Source organism: Geotrypetes seraphini, chromosome 3 (assembly GCF_902459505.1).
Source record: "Geotrypetes seraphini chromosome 3, aGeoSer1.1, whole genome shotgun sequence".
NCBI classification, from domain to species: domain Eukaryota; kingdom Metazoa; phylum Chordata; class Amphibia; order Gymnophiona; family Dermophiidae; genus Geotrypetes; species Geotrypetes seraphini.
Window position 1 is genome coordinate 141,459,015 of NC_047086.1, and position 25,852 is coordinate 141,484,866.

Below are 25,852 nucleotides of genomic sequence, written 5' to 3' on the forward strand. Positions count from 1 at the left end.
TGCAGTTGCTCTATGATAAACAAAAGGATTAAAGGTAATATATTATTGTTTTCTAATGTTTAGGAGGTTGAAAACAAAAAGATAATTTGAGTTTTATAGTAGTGAAACAGCATTGATGTTATAAATGTACATGGACTGAAAACCTGAAACGCAAGATTGTGTTGGGCTGGCTGAGTGCTATTGTGTCTGAAGTAGAGGTCTACACGGGAACGGGGATCGCGGGAATCCCCCTAGGTCAACGGGACTCCCATGGGAATCCCTCCCAGGCCCACAGGGGTCCCTACAAGGCTAATGGGAACCTGGGGTTCCTATTCTGAGGCCTACCTAATTTCCAATCCGGCGCCGAGCTGATCTCCCAAATCCTGACGAATCAGCAGCAACAGTCTCTGTCACGTAGGCAGTGAGCTCAGCACGTAGCCTACATGCTGAGCTCAATGCCTATGTGACAGAGACTGTTGCTGCTGATTCATGGGGAGGTGTCATGTGCAGGCTGGAGCGGGCAGACAGTCCTCCTCCTCACCCCACCCCACCCCTGGGATAAACCCGAAATGAGCTAAGTTAACTTTGCCGGTCACATGAAGCGTGCAGGGCCCGGTTCTGCCTCGCGAGCCACGATCTGTGGCTCACAGTTGAGCAGGGATCAGTGGACGCCAAGGACTGTTGAGCGGAAGCTTTTCTTCAGTCTTCATAGTTGTCAGGCCTATGTTAATAGCACTATATATGCCCACCTGCAGGGATTGAGTTGGGAGGGTGTGTTAGACCGAGGGCAGCAACCTAATGGTGCAGCTTCCCCTCTCCTGCCTGCTGCCCCAATGTTTTGGCACCCTGGCAGGATCTCTCATAATAAGCCGTTTTATAAATTGGGCTTTGTCAAATTGCACAGCACATTGGAAGAGAAATGTGAGCGTATGCCAATTAAGAGACTCCATACTGTCCTGAGTGTGCTGGCGAGAGCTTGGCTCTCCCAACCATGTGCACATCTGATTTATGTCGAGCTGAGGGGGGTAGGCTGGGGAGAGCACAAACATGGAGGGAGTTTGAGATTATAAAACAGCTGTGACAGGAAATGTGATGGCTTCCCCCCCCCCCCTCTCCAATTGAAATAAGTTGCTTAGAATCAAGGTTTTAGATACCGAGCTCATTCTTGGGGAGATATTGGCTGAATATTCTCCTACTTTGACTATGGTTGCATGGGAGGAGTGGATGCTGTTGCTGTGCTGTTATCAGAGACTCATGCAAGCATCACACTGATACCCATAAAGCATAGATACAACTCGGATAGCTGAAGAGGAGGGAAAGGGAATGGGGACTTGTGTACTGCATTTTTGTGGCTTTGCCATTTCAAAGCTGACATTCAAAGCGGTGGGCACTGGTGGATTAAATAACATGCCCAGGGTCACAAGGAACAGCACCGGGATCTGATCTCACAATCTCTGGGTGCAGAGGCAGCAGCTCTACCAGTGAGCCACAGCCCTTCCATAGAGAACCAATGGACAGCAACAAAAGAATTTACAGAAGATGGGAAAGTGGAATAAAGAAACTGGGACCAACTTGATGGAAAAATAAGTTATCCCAGGACAAGCAGGCAGCCTATTCTCACATATGGGTGACGTCATCCACGGAGCCCCGATGCGGACAGCCTAAAAAGTATACTTGCTGTAGAAAACTTTAGAAGTTTCGAGTCAGCCGCACTGCGCATGCGCGAGTGCCTTCCCGCCCAGCACAGGGCGAGTCTCCTCAATTCTTAATTTTCCGCAGAGCCGAGAAGTCCGTCTTTGACTCTCTGCGTTTAACTTTATTACTTCTTGCCTTCTCTCACCGCGGTTTGTGTTTATTTTCTTTGCAAATCGCTGTGTTACTTTCTTTCTTTACAGTTAAAGAAAAAAACGACTTATTTTAATTTTTTCTTCAGTGACTGATGGTGGGCCAGGCCGCGCGACCGCAGCCTGTGGGCTTCAACTTCACAGCGGCTCTCTTCCCTCCTATGTTCCTGTCGGTCACGGGCTTCCAGAGGTGTAGCCACTGCCAGCGTGCGATTTCTCTCACAAATTGGATCTCCCTATAATCCGAAGTCATGCGAGCGCTAGGCTACTCTTCATCCGCAAGCCCTTAAACGTCATCGAGTTTTCTTGGAGAAATTCTTAAGCATGAACTCCTCGGTGACACCTCAACCTCGAGTGCTACCTCGGACCTGCCTTCCAGCGAGGGTTCTCCTGCTTCCACTGACCTCGAGCCTCATCAGACCGTCCTCGTTTGGATCGTCTTTAGCCTCGAGTACACCTGCTTTATCTTCCCCTGAGCTCCCCTCAGGTCAGATGCCTCAGCAGAAGGTTCCTGCGATGGTCCTCAAGACCATCCAAGATCTCCAAGTCCAAACACATCCACTGCTACCTTGGAGCATTTAGCCTCAGCAAGTGGTCCGGTTTCAGATGCGGATCCACCTTTGCAGGCTTCTCTCCAGACCATGTTGGAGCAGCAATTTGTTCAGTCATTGAGCAAATATGGTTCTACCTCAGGCAAGATGGCGTCTTGAGCAGGATGTTGAGAGGAGCACTCCCATCTCGAAGGAGATATTTTCCTCTTTAAATTCTTGAAATACGGTTTTTTTCTATGCCTAAGAGAAGAGGGAAACCGAGGGGTATCCCTCCACCTACCTCTGGCTCCTCGACGGCGAGGCAGATTGTAATTACAGCATTTACAGTCCAACCTTCCACTTCGGGCATTTCTGCTGCTTTGGGACGGGAACTCCACAGCTTAGACAACGAGATGTCGCTCTCGTTGAGCCCACGAGGACCGCATACCCCTCCCAAACCTGGAGAAACGTCGGCGGAGCAGAACTGGCAGGAGGGCTCCCCCAGCGTGTGGGGTGAGGCACATTCTCTAGCCGCGATGGATCCGGAAGTGAATACAGCTACGCTGACCCCGGTGTTGGAGACGCAGCGTTTAGGGGGAGAGGAGCCGTTGGAAGCTAGCGGTGGCGAGGTTGCAAGAGCCCAGAGTTTTTCTCTTGGTGCAGAAGCCATACAAAAACCGGCTGATATCTCCCTCCTTAAACCGTTGGTGAGACCACAGGCTGTAACTCTGGACTCCATTTGGTCTGCGATTGAGAACCTTCACCTAGTATGCACTAACTTTGTTTCTATAACTCTAAATTCTACCTCCAGGATAAGTTCTTTAGAGACTATTACCCAGCAACACCAAGTGGACTTAAAAAATTTAGAGAAAGTGACAACTGAGACTAGGAAATTAATTACCAAACAAACGACAGATAAAATGATGATTTTGAGGAAGATTGAAAACTTGGAAAACCAGCAAAAAAATTTAAATTTGAGGATTCTTAATTTTCCGGTTGCCAAGTTTATGCCACCTCAAGAACTGTTTAAGAACTTCATGTTGAATGTTTTAAATATACCAGAAGCAAGTCTTCCCCCAATACAAAAAAATTATTATTTAAAACAATTGCAGAAGGAAAAAGCTGTAGTAGATGAAAATGTTCAATTAGATGTTTCTGCTATCCTGCAATCCTCTGATATTGAAACTCAGGGGAGGGCAACATTATTGGTCTCGTTGGTATTTCTTCAAGATAAAGAGATGTTGTTGAAATTGTATTTTAATTTAAAACAGATTACCTATTTGGGGGAAAGGATATATATATTTCCTGATGTTTCGAGGTGGACACAATCTGCTTTACAGATCAAAGGTGATTGCTTTGGGGGCAGGGTTCCAGTTGAGATTTCCTTGTAAATGTTTTGTCTCCTATCAAGGGAGTAAATATATTTTCTTTGAACCTGCCCAATTAGTTTTTTTCCTGGAAGGTAAAGGAATCTCTACACAGCCCGAATGATACAGGTTACTTATGTGGTATTAAATTTTGGATAGGAAAAGATCTTAATACTGCTCTATTTTCTAATATTTTGATTTTCTTTTGTATATATTCCCTTTCCCGAGGGGCTTTATTCATTTTGTCTCTTCTCCTCAGATTGCGGACTGTATTAGATGATTTGTTATAGTTGCTTATTTTTTTTAGTTCTTAGTTTGTATTATGATTAACTAAGAGAGTTTAATATTTCTGTATTGCCTTTAAACATCTTTGTATATAGGATGTATTAAAATGAATAAATAAATAATAATTAAAAAAAATATGGTTCTACCTCGACAATGCCTCCTGTAATCCAGCCTGGGCAATCAGCAGTCTCCAGCGAGGTCGAGTCCCTACTTGTGCCTCGAGCTGAAGCTTCACACTCTATGCAAGGAGTAGAGTCTTTGCGAGTGTCTGGTCTAGCATCTACACACTTGATGCAAGGAGTAGATTGTTTGCGAGTGTCTCGATTGGAACCTTCACACTCTATGCAAGGAGAAGAGTCTTTGCGAATGTCTCGACAGGAATCCGCACACTCCATACAAGGAGTAGAGTCTTTGGGAGTGCTTCGAGATTTCTTGATCCAAATCACTGAGTTTCGATCTACAGCTTCGAGCCCTATCCATTCATCAGCAGCGTTGCCTGTTTCCATGCATAGGGCGAAGTTTCCTCGATCTTCGAGACCTGCTTCCCAGCACCACTCTCATTACCGATCGAGACATCCATCGAGGTGCAGATCTTCTAAAGAGCAGCCTTCTTCGTCTGGGCCTCATTCCAGACCTTCCAGTTCTTCGAGGCCCCTAAATCCTCGTTCCAGGTCACCGCTTCCGGACCCTAAGGAATCAGCTACTTTCATTACCTCCTCCAAGTCTCCATATTCTTTGGATTGTCACTTCTCCAGAGAGGCTTCACCTTCGTTCTCCACTCAAGGCACCTCGAGGTCATCGAGCCCTTTTCGAGGCAAGGCCTTGGCGGATCCGCTGATAATCTGGACATTCATTAGATGCTGGTTCTAAATACTTTAAGGAGTATTTCGAGGTCATGCATATCCCTCAACCTCCTGCAGAGTCACTTAAGCTTCCTCTTAACAAGCTTTTATCTCAAGCTTTCAAACGTTGTCTGGAGACTCCTTATGCTATACCTGCTGTTCCAGGCAAATTGGGCTCCAGGTATAGATTTCTGCATTGCAAAGGGTTTCAGAATTCACAATTATCTCTCCAATCCCTCCTTCTGGAGTTCTTTTTGTAAGGAACCCATCATTCCAAGGTCTATGCTACTATTCCTTCTGGAAGGGAGGGTAAGACTATGTACATGTTCCTTATTGATCTTCTTCCAGGTTTTCTGAAGAACCTGGATTTATATAGCCATTTCGAGTTCTAAGACGTCACTACTACTCTGTCACAACTCGGATCTTCAGGACCGTCTGGCTAACATTCCTTGCCAGGGCAATGGCCTCTTTGATGAATCCATAGAAGCTGACACTAAGAAGTTGTCAGAACATAAAAAATCTTTTGCGTCCATTGACAGACCATAGTCAATGTCAGCTCCTACAAAACCTTCACACCCTACTCCGGTTTTTCAGAGGTGTTATGCTCCAAAGTGGCTCCTTACACTCGAGCCCCTTCCAAGGAACCGCAGCATCAGAAGCAACAGAAACCTCAGTCTTCTGCTGCACCTCAGTCTTCGCAGCTTTTTTGACTGTCTAAAGAGAGCATACCCTCCATCGTTCTGCCTCTGTCCTTCCATTCTACAATAATCAGGGATGGACACTCTCTTCCTTTCACTCAGGTTCCACCATTGCTTCCTCCAAGAGCGTATCTTTCCAATCCATTCCGGACCGCCCTTCTTCAGGAAGCTAAAGCTCTGCTTCGTCTCCGTGCCATCGAGGAAGTTTCCTTGGAACAGCAGAGCAGAAGGTTTTACTCCCGTTACTTCCTAAGTTCCAACGAAGACAGGCGATCTGAGACCCATTTTCAATATAGATCAGAATGATTGGTTATGTTCTCTGGATCTCAAGGAGGTTTCTACTCACATCCCGTCAGTATCTTAGATTTTGGGTGGGGAATCTGCATTCTCAATACAGAGTGCTACCCTTTGGCCTGGATTCATCTCCTAGAGTCTTCACCAAGTGCCTGGTGGTGGTAGCAGCACCTCTAAGGAACGATGGTCTAAGGAACGATGCATCCGTAGGGGTTTTGTCAGCAGAAAACCTGAAGTTATAATGCCACTGTACAGATCCATGGTGAGACCTCATCTCGAGTATTGTGTTCAGTTCTAGAGACCACACTATCGGAAAGATGTGTTGAGAGTTGAGTCGGTTCAACGAATGGCTACCAGGATGGTCTTGGGGCTCAGGGATCTCACGTATGAAGAAAGGTTAAAAAAACTGCGGATGTACTCACTGGAGGAGCGAAGAGAGAGGGGGGACATGATTGAGACCTTTAAATATATCACGGGGCGTATAGAGGTGAAAGATGATATCTTCAGTCTTACAGGGCCCACGGTAACCAGAGGACACTCGCTGAAAATCAGGGGAGGGAAATTTCAAGGTGATGCTAGGAAGTACTTCTTCACCGAAAGGGTAGTTGATCATTGGAACGAGCTGCCTCAGCAGGTGATTGAGGCCAACAGCATGTCAGATTTTAAGAGAAAATGGGATATTCATGTGGGATCTATAGGAGAGTAAGAATCAGGGAGTGGGTCATTGGTATGGGCAGACTCGATGGGCTATGGCCCTTTTCTGCCGTCAATTTCTATGTTTCTATGTTTCAGGTGTATCCCTACCTAGACGACTGGCTCATCAAAAATACAACAGCTCAGGGGGTTATTGTAGCGACCCAATGGACTACATGGTTCCTACAAAGTTTGGGATTCTAAATCAACTTCCCTAAATCCCAACTTCAGCCCTCTCCGAATCTACAGTTCATTGGAGCTGTTCTGGACACTATCCAACTCGGAGCATTCCTTCCTCAACAACATCTGAAGGCTCTTCTTCAACTCTGTCATGCAGTGTCTTCCCGCTCTTCAATCTCAGCGAGACACATGATGGTCCTCCTAGGTCACATGGCCTCCACAGTGCACGTGACTCCTTTTGCCAGACTTCACCTCAGAATTCCTCAGTGAACCCTGGCATCTCAGTGAACGCAGGCTTGCGATCCACTCTCGCGACACATTACAGTCACTCCTTCATTGAGACAGTCTCTCTGCTGGTGGATGCTCTCTTCCAATCTCTCCAGAGGCTTGCTGTTTCAAATGCCCCCTCATCAGAAGGTCCTCACGACAAATTCCTCGACCTACACTTGAGGGGCTCATCTCGATGGTCTCTGTACTCAAGGCCACTGGACCAGCACAGATCGTCAGTTTCACATCAATCAGTTGGAACTTAGAGTGATCTTCAGTGCTCTCAAAGCTTTTCAACATCTTCACGACCAGGTAGTCCTCATACGGACGGACAACCAAGTCGCCATGTACTATGTCAACGAACAGGGAGGAACGTGATCTCCCTCCCTTGATGAAGAAGCTCTGAAGGTTTGGGATTGCGCAATCCGCCACAACACCTTCCTCAAAGCTGTCTACATCCAAGGGGCGAAAAATTGCTTGGTGGACAACTTCTGCAACCTCACGAATGGACACTCCATTCCTCGCCCCTTCATCACATTTTTTCACAGTGGGGAACATCTCAGATAGATCTCTTTGCAGCTCCCCACAACTTCAAATTGCCTCAGTTTTGTTCCAGGATATATTCTCATCGCCTCGAGGCAGATGCTTTTCTACTGGAATGGACGAATCTCTTTTGTATGCATTCCCTATCATTTTCAAGACTCTTCTCAAATTGAAGAATGCTCATGCCACCATAATCTTGATTGCTCCTCGGTGGCCGAGACAACCTTGGTACTCCCTTCTACTCCAACTCAGCAGCAGGGAGCCATATTTCCTACCAGTTTCTCCGTCTCTGCTTACACAGAATCAGGGATCTCTGCTTCATCTCAACCCGCATTCTCTACACCTGACAGTTTGGTACCTCTCAACATAACTTCTCTTCAGTTTTCTCAACTTGTACGAGACATTTTAGAGGCTTCTAGGAAGCCTAACACTAAACAATGCTATCACCTAAAGTGAACTAGATTTTCTACGTGGTGCATCTCTCGCAATAAGGAGCTTCAACATTCCTCCTTATCTTCTGTGCTAGATTATCTTTTGCACTTATCCACCACTGGCCTCAAGTCTACATCTATTCGAGTCCATCTCAGTGCTATTGCTGCTTTCCATCAGTTTTCTATCATCCGGTGGTTTCCAAATTTATGAAAGGACTTTTCAATGTTAAATCTCCTCTCAAACCGCCTCCAGTGGTTTGGGATCTCAATGTTGTTGTTGCTCAATTGATGAAGCCTCCATTTGAACTAATGTCTACGTCTCATCTGAAGTATCTCACTTGGAAAGTGGTATTTTTCATTGCCTTCACATCTGCTCGAACAGTCAGTGAGCTGCAAGCTTTAGTTGATGATCCACCTTTCACTGTGTTCCATCATGACAAGGTGGTCCTCTCTACTCATCCTAAATTCCTACCTAAAGTAGTTTCAAAATTTCATCTCAACCAATCCATTGTTCTTCCAGTGTTTTTTACAAAGCCTCATTCTTCCCCTGGAGAATCAGCTCTTCATACTCTGGACTGTAAGTGTGCTTTGGCCTTCTACTTGGAACGCACCAAACCACACAGAACTGCTCCTCAACTTTTTATCTCCTTCAATCCAAATAAGTTGGGACATCAATCTCTAAGCATACCATCTCTAACTGAATGGCTGCTTGTATCTCTTTCTGCTATACCCAGGCTGGACTACATCTACACAGTCAAGTCACAGCCCATAAAGTCAGAGCTATGGCGGCTTTAGTAGCTTTCCTCAGATCCACTCCTATTGAGGAAATTTGTAAAGCTGCCTCCTGGTCCTCGGTTCATACTTTCACCTCTCATTATTGTCTGGATGTTTTCTCCAGACGGGATGGCCATTTTGACCAGAGAGTATTACACAATTTATTCTCCTAAGTTGCCAACGCTCCCACCATCTCATTCTGGTTAGCTTGGAGGTCACCCATATGTGAGAAAAGGCTGCCTGCTTGTCCTGGGATAAAGCACAGTTACTTACCGTAACAGGTGTTATCCAGGGACAGCAGGCAGCTATTCTCACAACCCACCCACCTCCCCTGGTTGGCTTCTCTGCTAGCTATCTGAACTGAGGAGACTCGCCCTGTGCTGGGCGAGAAGGCACTCGAGCATGTGTGGTGCGGCTAACTCAAAACTTCTAAAGTTTTCTACAAGCAAGTATTGTTGCGAGGCTGTCCGCATCGGGGCTCCATGGATGACGTCACCCATATGTGAGAATAGCTGCCTGCTGTCCCTGGATAACAACTGTTACGGTAAGTAACTGTGCTTTTCCAGACAACAAAGGTGAAAAATGGAATTTACTGACTAAAATATGTTAGCTTTGGGAAATGTGTATAGCAGATGTCTTTGTAATGTGTTCAAAAGAAAAGGAAATGCATTTCTGCTTTTATTTCTACAGTGTTGAAGTACTTGCTGACCCTTGCTGTGGCTGGTGGGGATCCCCAAGCACCGCCAGCAGAGAACTTCCTCTAGAGACGGCCAGAACTCCCCTCCACCAAGCGCAGCAGTCGCTGGCAGCATCCATGAGCCACTGAGGTGCTAGCATCTGTTACTCGGATGCTACTGCTGCCTGCCAAGCTTGGCAAAAGGGACCCCCGGCTAACTGCAGAGGAAGTCCTCAGCTGACAGCTTGAGGGTCCTCATCAGCTGAGTATTTATATTTATATTTACATTAGAGGCTGTGGTAGAAACCCATTTACAAAGTATGTATTCTCAATATTTCCAAATTAATTAAAGTGTCTTTGCTTATTTGTAAATGGGTCTCTACCAGAGCCTTTAATTCAGTAATAAATGAAATAACTGAAGTTTATATAGGGACGGGCGTGGATGGATTTGATTCCTGCAGGGACGGGTTTGACTCCTAGCGGGGACGGATGGGGACAGGTTTGATTCTACCAGGGATGGGTGGGGACGGGTTTGATTTCAGTCCCCGCGCAACTCTCTAGTCTGAAGTCATCAGAAATAAATCAAGATTATCAAGATATCATAAACACTATATGAGTAACATCTACAGGAACTGGTGGTGATTCGTATTTCAAAGTGTGGACACTGAGGGACTGATGTTCCAGGTTTTCTATACACCATAGGGGTTAGCCCCATTTATGTTATGAAGTTTTATTATGGAGTGGTTTGTGTATTAGTTGGAGGTAAAAGTATATGTATTGTGAAATAAGGAAAAGAAAGAATAAAGCAATTATTTATAGTGAGTTAGCTTCTTCTCTCTCTTTTTTGTATATATTAAAATAAAGTGGAAGCTCTATTGACATTGAGTCCGAATTGTATACTGATTGATTGGGGGTGGGGCATAAAGAAGCAGCATTTCCAGTTGGGGATTAGTATTTAATCTAAATTGAAGATATTCAATAGTTGATCTTTGTTGCGATGCAATAACATCTTTAATGAAGGAATGTTTATAAATAACAGCAATCCCCCTGCCCTTCTTTCCTAACCGATGGTTAAAGTAATATTTGAAACCCAGCGGAGATGCATATCTGAGGTAGGCTTCATCCCACTCGGATAGCCAGGTTTCTGTGATACAGAAAACGTTCAAGGAGTGTTGGGTAATAATATCTTTAATGAGGTGGTGTTTACTTTTTATGAATCTAGCATTTATAAGAGCTATGTTTAAACAGGTAGAAGGAGAAGCCTGTTTGCCTTTGTCAGTGGAAGTTATTTGGATAATATTTTGATAACACGACTCAAGTAAGGGGTTCCTGAGCTAATGTTACTATATATATATATATATATATATATATATATATATATACACAATACAGTGTGTGAACAAGTAAAAAGGATATGGATCAGCTGCATGTGGAAAGGTTTGGGAAGTTACATAACATTCTTTGCAGTTGTTGGCAGTGTGAATGTAGAGTGTGTCTCACGTTAGTCTGTTTTAGGGAAGTCTGAAATTTTTTTTATAAAATTGCTTTTAGATTCTGATCATTAAAGCTGCCAAACAGAAGGGAATCCAGGTGACCTGCGAGGTAGCTCCACACCACCTTTTTTTGTGCCTGGATGATCTGGAACGAATTGGTGAGACCCGTGGCCAGGTTCGGCCCATGCTGGGCACACGGGAGGACATGAATGCTCTCTGGGAGAATCTAGAGACCATTGATTGCTTTGCTACTGATCATGGTGAGTGTTGGTAATTAGGTGGACAGTGGGAGTGGGTAGCAGTGATGGTAGGAGAGGCTGGCTGTGGTGCCATGGGAAAATGTAGAAGTGGTATAAAGAGGTACAGTATATTGGTCAGGAGACCAGTAGAAGCTTGGTTGTACAAGTAGTGAGCTGGATGAATGTACAGCCTTCAAAAACAGGATTCAAGAATCAGTTAAAAGGAGTCTGCCACCAAAGAAAAAATATGTTAACACTGCAGATTGCACATTAGCAAACTATCTCCTGTGCCCAGCTTTGGGGTAGCTCAAAGGCACATTTGGTACATATCTAAAAAATAATCCATTGGTATGTGTTCTTGTAGATGAACTCTGAAAAAACTAGCAGCAGGCAAGAAAATGAAAAGCAAAAACAGATGTTGCTTGAGTACGTACATTTTAGTACCTGCATCTGTTCATCCTATACTAGCATAACATCATTTCCTGATTGGCCTCTGAGCTATGCTGAAGTTAGCTGTGGCATTACAGTGGTTTTCATAGTGTTTGGAGTCCTGTTTATAAATATAAATGAATTCCAGCTTATCAATGGCAGAGAATCTTCCTAGATTCAAAATGAAAAGCTGTTCACTGAAATGCAGAGCTGCCACTTTCGAGATTCTCTGTGATGTTGAGCGCCAATATGTTTTATTTATGCATACAAGCAGCTGTACAGACTTTCAAAATGGCCATTACAAATAAGAGATGAACTGTAGAACTAGCAGCATATTCACACTGCCATATTAAACCACAAGCTTTAATTTCTAATCTGTCAAAAGGATTTTACCATATCTGATACATACCAGTAGCCTTAAGGCAATGGTCTCATACTCAAACCCTTTGCAGGGCCATATTTTTTATTTTTAGGTACTTGGAGGGCCGCAGAAAAAAATAGTTAATGTCTTATTAAAAAAATTACAACTTTGCATGAGGTAAAACTTGTTATAGTTTATAAATCTTTCCTTACTTGCTTCAGATAATTTCAGCTATACACATCTGAAAGCTGTGCAACATGCAGAAAGTGAAAAACTATCAAAGTATCAACTTCAAGAGACAAGATTTTGGGCCAACTATTTTGAGGCCCTCGGTATTATAAAAAATTATTCATTATGGAAAACTTGTGCCTTAAGTATCTGGTGGTCGCGTCCGCAACCGACTTCAGCTCTCACTTCCTCCAGCACCGGACATACGCACAAGCTGCACTGTCTTCAATGGGTTACCTTACTTTCTGGAACATTGCCTGCCTGACTGCTGTAAACTCACGCAAGTGCTTTCCTGCGTCTGCACGTGATTGTGAGGTGGAGTGGAGAGGACAATCACATACAGACGCAGGAAAGCACTTGCGTGAGGTTACAGCAGTCAGGCGGGCAATGTTCCAGAACGCAACTGCCGGACACTTAAGGCACAAGTTTTCCATAAAGAATAATTCTTTATAATACCGAGAGCCTCAAAATAGTACCTGGCGGGCCGCATGTGACCCCCAGGCTGAGAGCTTGAGACCACTGCCTTAAGGAATACTGCTTTTCAGATGTCTTTTAATGCGGTGTAAAAGTAACCTTCCATTTCTGGTTTTCTTTACATAGCACCTCATTCTGTGGAAGAGAAGAATGGTAAGAATGCCCCTCCTGGCTACCCTGGTCTGGAAACCATGCTGCCTTTATTGTTGACTGCTGTCAGTGAAGGGCGCCTGACAATTGATGACATCATCAAACGGCTATACGAGAACCCGCAGAAGATCTTCTCACTACCTATACAGGAGAACACATACATAGAGGTGATAAAACTCTCTTCCTACTTTCACACACTGACCTTTCTCACTTGTTAGGTCTCAGATTAGACACCCCCCTTCCCCGCAACACATCTTCAGATTCTGAGATTTTTGATAAGCTTGGACTCATTTTATGACAACTACAATATGTTCACCTTGAGCAGGAAAACTAATATGGTGGGAATATCTTATTCATTTCAATAGGATCTGAGAAAATATTATATAGAAATATGATGGCAGATAAAGGGTAAATGGCCTATCCAGTATGCCCATCCACAGCATCCACTATCTCCTCCTCTCCCTAAGAGATTCCACATGCCTGTCCCATGCTTTCTTGAATTCAGACACAATCTTGGTCTCTACCACCTCTACTGGGAGACTATTCCATGCATCTACCACCCTTTCAATAAAATAATATTTCCTTATATTACTCCTGAGCCTATCACCTCTTAACTTCATCCTATACCTTCTCATTCTGGAGTTTCCTTTCACCTCATTCCTTATATTTTATTCAAAATGAGATCTATTATATAGAAACTTTAAGAGCTTGTGGTTCTAATAGAGTTGCCCAAATGTGTGCAAGACTGTTTGAGACACATATTTGCAAAATTATCCTAGGCAAGCAGGCAGCCTATTCTCATATATGGGTGACATCATCAACGGAGCCCAGATGTGGAAGCCTCGCAAGCAGACTTGCTTGAAGAAACCAGAAGTTTCAAGACGACCGCACCACGCATGCGCAAGTGCCTTTCCGCCAAGCTTAGGGCGCATCTCCTCAGTTCTCAGTTTTACGCGGAGCCGAGAAGTCCATCTTTGACTCTCTGCGTTTAACTTCGTAACTTTGTGCCATCTCTGAACCGCGGTTTGTACTTTTTTCTTCACGAATCACTTTTCTTATTTTACACCGATGGATGACTATTACATCCGACCTCTGGGTGCTGACCATCATCAGGGAAGGATACTCTCTTCATTTCACTCAGGTTCCACTAGAGCTTCCTCCATGAGAGTATCCTTCCCAGACCGCCCTTCTTATTAAGGAAGATCAAGCTCTGCTTCGTCTCCATGTTCCCTTGGAACAGCAGAACAGAGGTTTTTATTCCCGTTACTTCCTTGTTCTGAAGGAGATGGGCGATCTGCGGCCCATTCTGGATCTCAGGGCTCTCAACAAATTTCTAGTCAAAGAAAAGTTTTGAATGTTGTCCCTGGCATCCCTTTATCCCCTTCTCGAGCAGAATGACTGGTTTTGCTCTCTGGATCTCAAGGAGGCCTACACTCATATCCCCATTCATCCAGCCTCCCGTCAATACCTCAGATTTCGGGTGGGGAATCTCAATTATCAATACAGAGTACTACCCTTTGGCTTGGCCTCGTCTCCCAGAGTGTTCACCAAGTGCCTGATAGTGGTAGCGGCAGCTCTCCGGAATCATGGTCTTCAGGTATTTCCCTACCTCGACGACTGGCTCATCAAAGATTCCACGTCTCAATGGGTTATTGTAGCGACCCAACGGACTACCTGGTTCCTACAAAGTTTGGGATTCGAAATCAACTTTTCCAAATCTCAACTTCAGCCCTCACAGACTCTACAATTCATTGGAGCTATTCTGGACATTGTCCAACTCAGAGCATTCCTTCCACAACAATGTCTGGAAGCTCTTCTTCAACTCTGTCATACAGTGTCTACCCGCACTTCCATCTCAGCGAGACACATGATGGTACTTCTGGGTCACATGGCCTCCACAGTACACGTGACTCCTTTTGCCAGACTTCATCTCAGAATTCTTCAGTGGACCCTGGCATCTCAATGGATGCAAATTTGCAACCCTCCTTCTCGACACATTTCAGTCACTCCTTCCTTGAAGAAGTCTCTCCGTTGGTGGATGCTGTCTTCCAATATTTCCAGAGGCTTACTTTATCAAACGCCCCCTCATCAGAAGGTCCTCACGACAGACTCTTCGAACTACACTTGGGGCACTTATCTTGATGGTCTCCGTACTCAAGGCCACTGGACCTGTACGGATCGTCAATGTCACATCAATCTGTTGGAACTCAGAGCAATTTTCAAGACTCTCAACGCTTTTCAACATCATCTTCGCGACCAGGTAGTCCTCATCCAGACGGACAACAATGTCGCCATGTATTATGTCAACAAACAGGGCGGGGCGGGATCTGCCTCCCTTTGTCAAGAAGCTCTGAAGGTTTGGGACTGGCAATCCGCCACAACACCTTCCTCAAAGCTTTCTACATTCAAGGGGCGAAGAATTGCTTGGCAGACAACTTGAGTCGTCTTCTGCAACCTCACGAATGGACTCTCCATTCCTCACCTCTTCATCACATTTTTTCACTGTGGGGAACCCCTCAGATAGACCGCTTTGCGGCTCCCCACAACTTCAAACTGCCTCAGTTCTGCTCCAGGATATACTCTCCTCACCGCCTTGAGGCAGATGTTTTTCTTCTGGAATGGATGAATCTCTTCCTCTATGCATTCCCTCCATTCGTTCTCATTCTCAAGACTGGTCAAGTTGAAGAACGATCATGCCACCATGATTCTAATCGCTCCTCGGTGGCCAAGACAACCTTGGTACTCCCTTCTACTTCAACTCAGCAGCAGGGAGCCATACCTTCTACCAGTTTTTCCTTCTCTGCTTACACAGAGTCAAGGATCTCTGCTTCATCCCAACCTGCAGTCTCTACACCTGACAGCTTGGTACCTTTCAACGTAACTCCTCTTCAGTTTTCTTAATCTGTAAGAGATGTTTTAGAAGCTTCTAGGAAGCCTACCACTAGACAATGCTATCACCAAAAGTGAACTAGATTTTCTACGTGGTGTTTTTCTCATCATAAGGAGCCTCAGCATTCCTCCTTATCTTCTGTTTTGGACTAACTTATCCAATTCTGGCCTCAAGTCTACATCTATCCGAGTCCATCTCAGTGCAATTGCGGCTTTCCATCAGCCTATTGAAGGGAAACCCCTCTCTGCTCATCCAGTGGTTTCCAAATTCATGAAAGGACTCTTCAATGTTAAACCTCCTCTCAAACTGCCTCCTGTGGTTTGGGACCTCAATGTTGTCCTTACTCAACTCATGAAGCCTCTATTTGAACCAATTGATATGGCTCATCTGAAGTATCTCACTTGGAAAGTGGTGTTTCTCATAGCCCTCACTTCCGCTCGAAGAGTCAGTGAACTGCAAGCTTTAGTTACTGGCCCACCATTCACTGTGTTCCATCATGACAAGGTGGTTCTTCGTACTCATCCTAAATTCCTACCTAAAGTGGTCTCAGAATTTCATCTCAACCAATCCATCGTACTTCCAGTGTTTTTTTCCAAAGCCTCATTCTCATCCTGGAGAATCAGCTCTTCATACTCTGGACTGTAAACGTGCTTTGGCCTTCTACCAAACCACACAGAACTGCTCCTCAACTTTTTGTTTCCTTCGATCCAAATAAGTTGGGCCATCCTATTTCTAAGCGTACCATCTCCAACTTGATGGCGGCTTGTATCTCTTTCTGCTATGCCCAGGCTGGATTCACAGTAAAGTCGCAGCCCATAAAGTCAGAGCAATGGCAGCTTCAGTAGCTTTCCTCAGATCTACACCTTTTGAGGAAATTTGTAGAGCTGCTACTTGGCCCTCAGTTCATACCTTCACTTCTCACTATTGTCTGTATACTTTCTCCAGACGGGATGGACAGTTTGGCCAAACAGTATTACAAAATTTATTCTCCTAAATTGCCAACACTCCCACCATCCCATTCTGGTTAGTTTGGAGGTCACCCATATGTGAGAATACCTGCCTGCTTGTTCTGGGATTAAGCACAGTTACTTACCGTAACAGGTGTTATCCAGGGACAGCAGGCAGCTATTCTCACAACCCACCCACCTCCCCTGGTTGGCTTCTCTGCTAGCTATCTGAACTGAGGAGATGCGCCCTGCGCTGGGCGGGCAACTCGAAACTTCAAATTTCTTCAAGCAAGTCTGCTTGCGAGGCGTCCGCATCAGGGCTCCGTCTATGATGTCACCCATATGTGAGAATAGCTGCCTGCTGTCCCTGGATAACACCTGTTACTGTAAGTAACTGTGCTTTACGGTAAGTAATTGTGCTTTAGTGTAAGTGCCCTCCAAAATAATGAGAACAAAAAACATTTGCAGAGGAATCAAATTACTGTATGCGCATACCTAATGATGAACATAAAGTGATAAACATAGCAAACTGTATATATGCACATAAATGGCAAGGTTTGCATTTACATAATACACTCAGACCTACAAATATAGGCACATTCAAGAGCACTACAAGGGTAATTCTGTAAAAAGGTGCCAATATTTAGATGTTTAGAGGGCACCTATTTGGAACCTGTTCTATAAAGGAGAGTTGGTGCTTACTTTCCTGTTTAGAATACTAATGTAATCATGTTTTTCAGGAAGTGCTGGTCTCTGACCCTGACCAAGAACTGTCATAAACATAAGGTAGTTGCCAGTGAAAGCTCATGGTGCCATTTTTCAGTAGAAACCAGATCTAATTTGCACTGAAAGCCCAAAGAAGCAGGAGAAACTGCTGGAGAAAAAATAATAATTTTACTATTTAGCATACCTGTGTTGGTGGCAATTCTTAAAAAGAGACATTATCAAGCACAACAGTTGTTATGTTAATGGATTCATAAATTTGTTTGAAGGACAATATACTGAGGGTTCTTTAAGTTATGATGTACGCTATTCATATTGTATTATTGGGGGTCAAGAAAGTTTTCCTTGTTTTGGGGGGTATACCCTGGGGATCATAAATCTGATATTGTTGTGGGTTTTGTCATACTCTAGACTTTCCCATAGAAGTAGCTTTAAAGAAATCTTAACTTAATCCAGTGTTGTCATCCATCCGAACTTTATAATTGTGATGATGTGATTTAAATTTGTATTTTGGGACAGGTGGATCTGGAACAGGAATGGATAATCCCTAGTCACATGCAGTTCACTAAATCCAAATGGACACCATTTGAAGGCATGAAGGTGAAAGGAGCCATGAGAAGGGTAATCTTGCGAGGAGAAGTTGCCTACATTGATGGTCAGGTAAGCCTTCTCATTCTCATTGCACCAGTTTGGATTCAGACCTTCCTCCCTCCTTCCCTCCCTCTTAGATAGTTGGAGGGGGCTGGTGTTGAGAGTTTCCACAAATGTGTCCACAAAATAATTTTTGAAGCCTGGGGCATAAATGGTTATTCTGTAGCGCCTGGTAGACTAATATAGTCCTTACGAATTGGTAATATAAGAATTGCCGCTGCTGGGTCAGACCAGTGGTCCATCGTGCCCAGCAGTCCGCTCCCGCAGCGGCCCTTAGGTCAAAGACCAGTGCCCTAACTGAGTCTAGCCTTACCTGCGTACGTTCTGGTTCAGCAGGAGCTTGTCTAATTTTGTGTTAAATCCCTGGAGGGTGTTCTCCCCTATGACAGACTCCGGAAGAGCATTCCAGATTTCTACCATTCTCTGGGTGAAGACGAACTTACGTTTGTACGGAATCTATCCCCTTTTAACTTTAGAGAGTGCCCTCTCGTTCTCTCTACCTTGGAGAGGGTGAACAACCTGTCCTTATCTACTAAGACTATTCCCTTCAGCATTTTGAACATTTTGATCATGTCCCCACTCAGTCTCCTCTTTTCAAGGGAGAAGAGACCCAATTTCTGTAATCTCTCACTGTACGTCAACTCCTCCAGCCCCTTAACCATTTTAGTCGCCCTTCTCTGGATCCTTTCAAGTAGTACTATGTCCTTTTTCTTGTACGATGACCAGTGCTGGACGCAGTATTCCAGGTGGGGGCGTACCATGGCCCGATACATCAGCATGATAACCTTCTACGATCTGTTCGTGATCCTCTTCTTAATCATTCCTAGCATTCTGTTCGCCCTTTTCGCCGCTGCCGCACATTGCATGGATGGCTTCATCGACCTGTCGATCAGAACTTCCAAGTCTCTTTCCTGGGAGGTCTCTCCAAGTACCGCCCCGGACATCCTGTATTCGTGCATGAGATTTTTGTTACCTATATGCATCACTTTACACTTATCCACGTTGAACCTCATCTGCCATGTTGATGCCCATTCCTTGAGCCTGATTATGTCCCGTTGCAGATCTTCGCAATCCCCCTGTGTCTTCACTACTCTGAAGAACTTCGTATCGTCTGCAAATTTAATCACCTCACTTGTCATACCAATGTCCAGATCGTTTATAAAGATGTTGAAGAGCACGGATCCAAGTACTGAGCCCTGCGGCACCCCACTGGTGACGCTCTTCTAGTTCGAGTATTGTCCATTTACCCCCCACTCTCTGTTTCCTATGCTCCAGCCAGTTTTTAATCCACGTGAGTATTTCACCCTCGATCCCATGGCTCACAATTTTCCGAAGTAGTCGTTCATGTGGAACCTTGTCAAACGCCTTCTGAAAATCCAATGATATTCAATGTCGACCGGGTCACCCTTGTCTATCTGCCTGTTTACTCCCTCAAAGAAGTACAGCAAGTTCGTCAAACACGATCTGTCTTTGCTAAAACCATGCTGACTGGTCCTCATCAGCCCGTGTCCATGAAGGTGATCAATGATGCGGTCCTTTATCAGTGACTCTACCATCTTTCCCAGTACCGAAGTCAGACTCACCGATCTGTAGTTTCCCGGATCTCCCTTCGAACCTTTTTTGAAGATCGGCGTAACATTCGCCACCTTCCTGTCTTCCGGAATCTTTCCTGATTTGATCGACAGATTGGCTATTAGTTGAAGCAGTTCAGTTATAGTCCCTTTCAGTTCGTTGATGACCCTCGGATGGATGCCATCTGGTCCTGGGGATTTATCAATATGCCTACACACGTCCTCTAGACTGACCGTCAATCCTGTCAGCTTTCCGCCTTCTGATCAGTGGGTTCTGGAGGTGATTCGGGACGGCTATGCTCTGGAGTTCGCCTATTCCTTGCCAGACCATTTTCTCAATTATCCCTCGCAGGTGGCATGGAAGCAGCAGGCCTTTCGCCAGACCCTTCAAAGATTGTTGGATCTCCGCATGGTGGTTCCAGTTCCTCCGCAGGAGTGGGGCACAGGTTGGTGTGGTGCCAAAAAAAGAAGGGACCTTTTGATCCATCCTAGATTTGAAGGGGGTCAACAGGGCTCTTCTCGTGCCTTCCTTCTGTATGAAACTCTGGGGTATATGATTCTGGCGGTTCAGCCAGGGGGGTTTCTGATCTCTGTAGATCTGACCGAGGCCTACTTGCACATTCCTATTCGGGTTTCCCATCCTCGCTTCCTGCACTTTGCAATCTTGGGGCAACACTATCAGTTCTGTGCACTTCCTTTTGGTCTGGTCTCGGCTCTGTGGACATTCACCAAGGTGATGGTGGTCGTTGTGGCGGCGTTTAAAAAAGAGGGCATTCTAGTTCATCCCTATCTGGACGACTGGTTGATTCAAGTGAAGTCGTTCCAGGAGAGCACCCAGGTCACGGCTCGGATGCTGGACTTTCTGCAGTCACTGGGATGGGTTATCAACCTTTCCAAGAGCCGGTTGTCTCCCTCTCAGCACCTGGAGTATCTAGGAGTGCTGTTCGACAGCTCCTTGAGGAAGGTCTTCCTTCCAGAGGCCTGGGTGAGCAAATTGCAATCTCAGATTCACCTGCGTATGGCGTCGCAGAGCCAGTCATTCCAAGGGCCTGAATGCTCTAGTTCAACCATGGCCAATGGAGGGGCTGTTGTATGTGTTCCCTCCGTGGCGATTAGTGGGCAGAGTTCTCCACATAGTTCGACATCCGGGCCTTGTGGTTCTGGTGGCTCCGGATTGGCCCCGACGACCGTGGTATGCAGATCTGGTGAGGCATCTGGTGGCTGATCCTCTTCCTCTGCTTCTCTTGGACGACCTTTTGACTCAGGGTTCCATTCCAATGTTTGATCCAGATCCCTTCTGTCTTATGACTTGGCTCTTGAAAGGGATTGCCTAGATAAGAAGGGGTATTCAGATAAAATGATCTCAACTTTTGGGGTCGTGGAGGCTTTCCACCTCTCGGGCTTATGTGAGGATTTGGTGTATATTTGAGGAGTGGTGTGCTGCGCGTGGAGTGGTCTTTTTTTGCACTTCCTTGCCTTCCATCTTAGAGTTCTTGCAGGATGGCCTGGATAGGGGACTGGCTTGGTCTTCTCTCCAGGTTTAGCTTGCGGCCTTGTCACCCTTTTGTGGGTTGTTGAAAGGTCAGCGTTTGACTGCCATTCCTGATGTGATTCGCTTCTTGCGGGCGGCCAAATTTCTCAAGCCTCCGGTACAACCCTCTATTCCATCATGGGATCTGAATTTGGTTCTGTCAGTTCTAGTGTGCCCACCTTTTGAACCGTTGGGTGCCTGTTCTTTGAAGGACCTTACTCTTAAAGCAGTCTTCCTGATGGCCATTACTTCTGCTAGACCTGTTTCTGAGCTGCAGGCTTTCTCTTGTAGGGTTCCCTTCTTGGAGCTTTCTAGGGAGCGGGTTGTCTTGAGGCCTGTTCCTTCCTTTCTGCCAAAGGTAGTTTCGCCTTTTCATGTCAATCAGGCAGTGGTCCTCCCGGTGTTGGGTAGCCAGGAGGGCTCTTCCGAGCAGACACAGTTGTGCAAGTTGGATGTCAGTCGGGTCCTTCGCTCTTATGTGCAACGGATGCAGGAGATCAGAAAATCAGATCATCTCTTTGTTCTTCTGGCAGGTCCTCGTAAGGGGGATGGTACTTCTAAGACTACTATTGCACGCTGGATTAAGGAGACTATTGCTTCCGCTTATCTTTTGAAGAAAAAGTCTGTTCCAGAGTTTCTCAAGGCTTAGTCTTCTCTCGTGCCTCCAGTGGATATTTGTAAGGTTGCAGTTTGGTCATCTCTGCATTTCTTTGTCAGACACTACCGTGTGGATGTTCAAGGGCATTGGGACACAGTATTCGGAGAACGTGTTCTGGTGTAGGCCCTTCGGGGGTTCCACCTTTAATGGGTACTGCTTTGGTACGTCCCATTCGTAAGGACTATATCAGTCTATCAGGTGCTACAGAAGGAGAAATTAGGTTCTTACCTGCTAATTTTATTTCTGTTAGCCTGTAGACTGGTATAGTCCCCCACCCTATTTGACTGTGCGGTGATTGCAGGTTTTTGTTTTGCTCGCATGCAGATTTTGTGTTTTCTGTGGGTTCTAGTATTTTTCTAGGACCGGGAAGAAGTAAGAACGGCTATGGCTTAGCTGGTGAGCTGTGGGGATGTTTCTATACCAGGAGTTCTACACATGTTCTAACAATTGTTTACAGATGTTTGTTGTTTTTCCACTCCTGTTCGGAGTGTGTTTTACTGTTTTCAGTTAGTCTTTACCTAGGTTCTGTTTGGCTATTCAGCAGACTGGTAGCAGTGAGATATATAACCCATTTGTAAGGACTATACCAGTCTACAAGCTAACAGAAAGAAAATTAGTAAGTAAGAACTTAATTTCTCCTTGGTTTTGTGTGAAAACATTGATGTACATCATTCATGCTTTGGGGGGTGCCAGGGGTGCAGTAGTTCCTTTTCATCCAGCCAAACCAGTCCTAAACATGAGTTGTGCCCTTCAGCCAGCAGATGGATACAGAAACTCAAGAGCTGAAATCCCCCCTCCTCCCCCCCTGACTTTATAGATACAACACAGACACAGCTCTCCAATATTCTTTTTTTTTATTTATAGGAATTTTCATTCTTTTGTAAATCTTTATTGACATTTCAAACTTTATAATGTATATAATTGAAGAATTAGAAAAAACTGTATGAAAATACATTGTAATCATCACAATTATTACATTAAACAATTTTTATCACTTTCTTATCCTAATTATAAACAATAAAATTATATATTATACTATCAATATAATAAAAAAGAATTAATTTTACTCTTCCAAATAAATATTCCACCCCTCCACCCTCCCACCCTCCCTGGATGTGTAAAGGAATCTAACGGAAAGAAAAAAAAAAAGAGAATCATAATTTTAATTATAACGTAATAAAATTAGTCAATGGACTCCATACCTCATTAAAGGACTTGCTGGTACCTAAACGTTCTGCCATTATCCTTTCATATTTATACGTTGTACACACAGTTGCCCACCAAAAATTGAAATTAATCCTTTCATGATTTTTCCAATTGTATGTAATCATTTGAACCCCTCCCTATTCCTGTCAAAATCATTAAAAGGCAACTTTTATTTTTATCTAAAGTGGGTTTAACATGGAGAATCGTTCCACATATTATCGCCTCATATGTTAAGGGGATAGATGCTTCAAGAATAAGATTAATTTATCCCCAAATTGACTTCCAAAAACTAAGTATCAATGGACAAAAATATATCAGATGATCCAAAGTCCCTATATCAATATGACAATGCCAACATCTATTAGATTTAGAATTATCTATTATATTTTACCGAACTGGGGTCCTGAAAATCCTATGTACTAAAAATAACCATGATTGTCTCATAGATGCTGACATTGTACATTTCAACCTCCAAATTACATTACTTCAGAAATATCCATGATTCAGAAATTAACAAACATATATTCAAGAAATTATTACCTAAATCAGAACAAGAAAATAAAATCATACTATTCATCCACATAATACAGGAAAATCAGGATTCTAAGATGAAAAGAAGGAAATATAATAAAAAATATTCACCTAAATTGTCTTTCAGCCTACCCTTACATCACTCTAGGATCTAAAACTGAACTAACACTTCCTCGCTAGCCTCTAGGCAATTCTCTAATGCAAAGTGTGGTTTTCAAAGCCACTATCTCCATGGAAGACTCCAAAAATCCAGTTAAATCAAAACTGGCTTGGTATTGTTGTTTACTACCAGCTTTTCCTGAGCTCTTCAAAATCAAATAGTATGCTCTCTCTCAATTGGGGGGTAGAGATTCAGATGGAATTTTAAGTACTTCCCTATAGTATTTCTTGACCATATCAACAGAAGCCACTAAAGGTGGCTTAGGGAAATTCAAGAAACATCCTCCTGTGCACAAAAGCATGAAGAACCTATATATAAACCATTTTGAGTGTGGTTGTAAAACTACAAAAAGATGGTATACAAGTTGAAATCCCTTTGCCCTTTCTCTTTAACAATGGCTTGAGACAACTGTTATATCTCCTTGCATTTTTCTTCCGCAGAACACACTTTAGCTATGAACTTTTGCAGTTCATGCTAGTGTTCCACAACTGTCGGAGACAAAGCTGTTATACCTTCATGCTCTTTAACCAACAATGCTTTAACTGAGGAATTAAACTAATGTAAAGACTCCCAAATTACCTCCATGGTTATGACCGCAGGTCTCTCCAACTCCTTCAGAATTCCACTGGAAGGCTCCTGTATTCCCATCTGAGATGAAATTCTCACTGATGTTGGCTCCCCTGAGACTGGCTGCTCCATCATCTTGGGAACGGCTCCCCAGGTGAAATTGGTGATCAGTCTATTCAAATTTTCCTGATGTGGAAAGGTCCACACAATTAAGACATAGAATTTCTTGCTTTAAAGAGTAAGGTACTTTGTAGGAGCAAACTTTTTTTCTTAAATTTCTTTGTAAATGCTTTATTACCTTTCAACAATATTGATAAGTCTTCTTAGATTCTGTACAGTTGGAGAAAGTTGTCTCGGATAAGCAAGAACAGGGTGTAGAGAAGGCTCGTTAAGTACTGGGAGTTGTCAGCATTTGTGCTGATCTACCCAGAATGTCAGCAAAGGCTCCTGAGATATTAAACAATCAGACCCTTGGGAATGCCACTGCAAGTAGACTAGACGCCTCCTACCTTCTGGGTAGCTTAAAGACCAGTACTAAAGACCAACAAAAGACCTTTTGCTTAGTGCTTGGGAGTATCCTTCAAGCCCTAGACTTTCAAAAGATATGGTAAACATAGGTGCTTGAGTATAGCAATGGAACCCAGACATCTTGACTGTAAGAACTAGGTCTTCAAAAGGTTGACGCCTCCTCGTCAATTTAGGGCCATTAAATCAAACAAATACCAAATTGTGACTTAGAAAGATACTGAAAAATACTAGAACAAGAGAATTCAAGTCTATTAAAGATAGACTTCAATCTCCTGCATGCTCTCCTTTCTCTTCCTTCTTCAGCCTCTTCACCCCTACACACTTATCCATTCAGATGCACCATTATTCATTTAGGCAGGACTTGCTCAGATCCCGTCACTTAGACACACACACTGAAGCTGCTTTGTAGCCAAGTTATGCTTTATATTTGTAATAAGACTAATTCTATATAATATGCCCTTTTCCAAACTACCCTTGGCTCTTGTATTATTATTTTACTTCCCACTGCCTCTAAGTTCTGGACCCAGAACTGAAAAAGACTAAAAACACAAAAGATTACAAGAGTGTGTTAGTATGAGTATATCAACAGATCTGATTTTGAACAGCCTGTAAGTGGAACACATATTCTTTGTTTTTTCTTTATATGCTTGGTTGCTTGCTTGTTTAGGTTATGCTCCCTCAGTAATGTGGACTTTAAATTTAGAAAGATTTTCCATAGATATTCTTAATGTATGTATTTTTTTTCTTTTGTATTTGTTAATTGCTTTTATGAGATTCTTGTACTACTTTGATCAAGTGTTTGTAATTCATATATGAAGAAGTTAATAAAAAAAGAAATTAAGGTGTGATGACATTAGATCCTCAAAAGGAGAATGAGTCAGAGCTTGTAAGACAAGATTTAAATCCCACTGAGGAACAGTGCTTGTTAGGTGATTTGATATTGAGAAGGCCTCTTAAAAATCTGGAAACAATGGGATGTTTTGAGATAGGTCGAGAAGATCCTTCATGAAGAGAGGATATTGCATAGAGATGAACACATACTGAATAAGAGAGACTGAAGTCTCAAGAGACATAGGAGGTATTGTAGTAAAGTGGATATGGAACATGTAAAT

The 25,852-nt window shown here is 43.9% G+C and overlaps 1 protein-coding gene across 3 annotated transcripts in view; it reads left to right on the forward strand.

The window, feature by feature from the left end:
* Window positions 1-25,852, forward strand: part of CAD (carbamoyl-phosphate synthetase 2, aspartate transcarbamylase, and dihydroorotase) — a 408,216-nt gene that overhangs the window by 269,443 nt on the left and 112,921 nt on the right. For all 3 annotated transcript variants that reach the window (XM_033937498.1, XM_033937499.1, XM_033937500.1), the window contains exons 31-33: window positions 10,955-11,156; window positions 12,754-12,944; window positions 17,857-17,997. In XM_033937498.1, coding sequence (XP_033793389.1) covers window positions 10,955-11,156; window positions 12,754-12,944; window positions 17,857-17,997 — 534 coding nt within the window. The remainder of the gene's footprint in view (window positions 1-10,954; window positions 11,157-12,753; window positions 12,945-17,856; window positions 17,998-25,852) is intronic.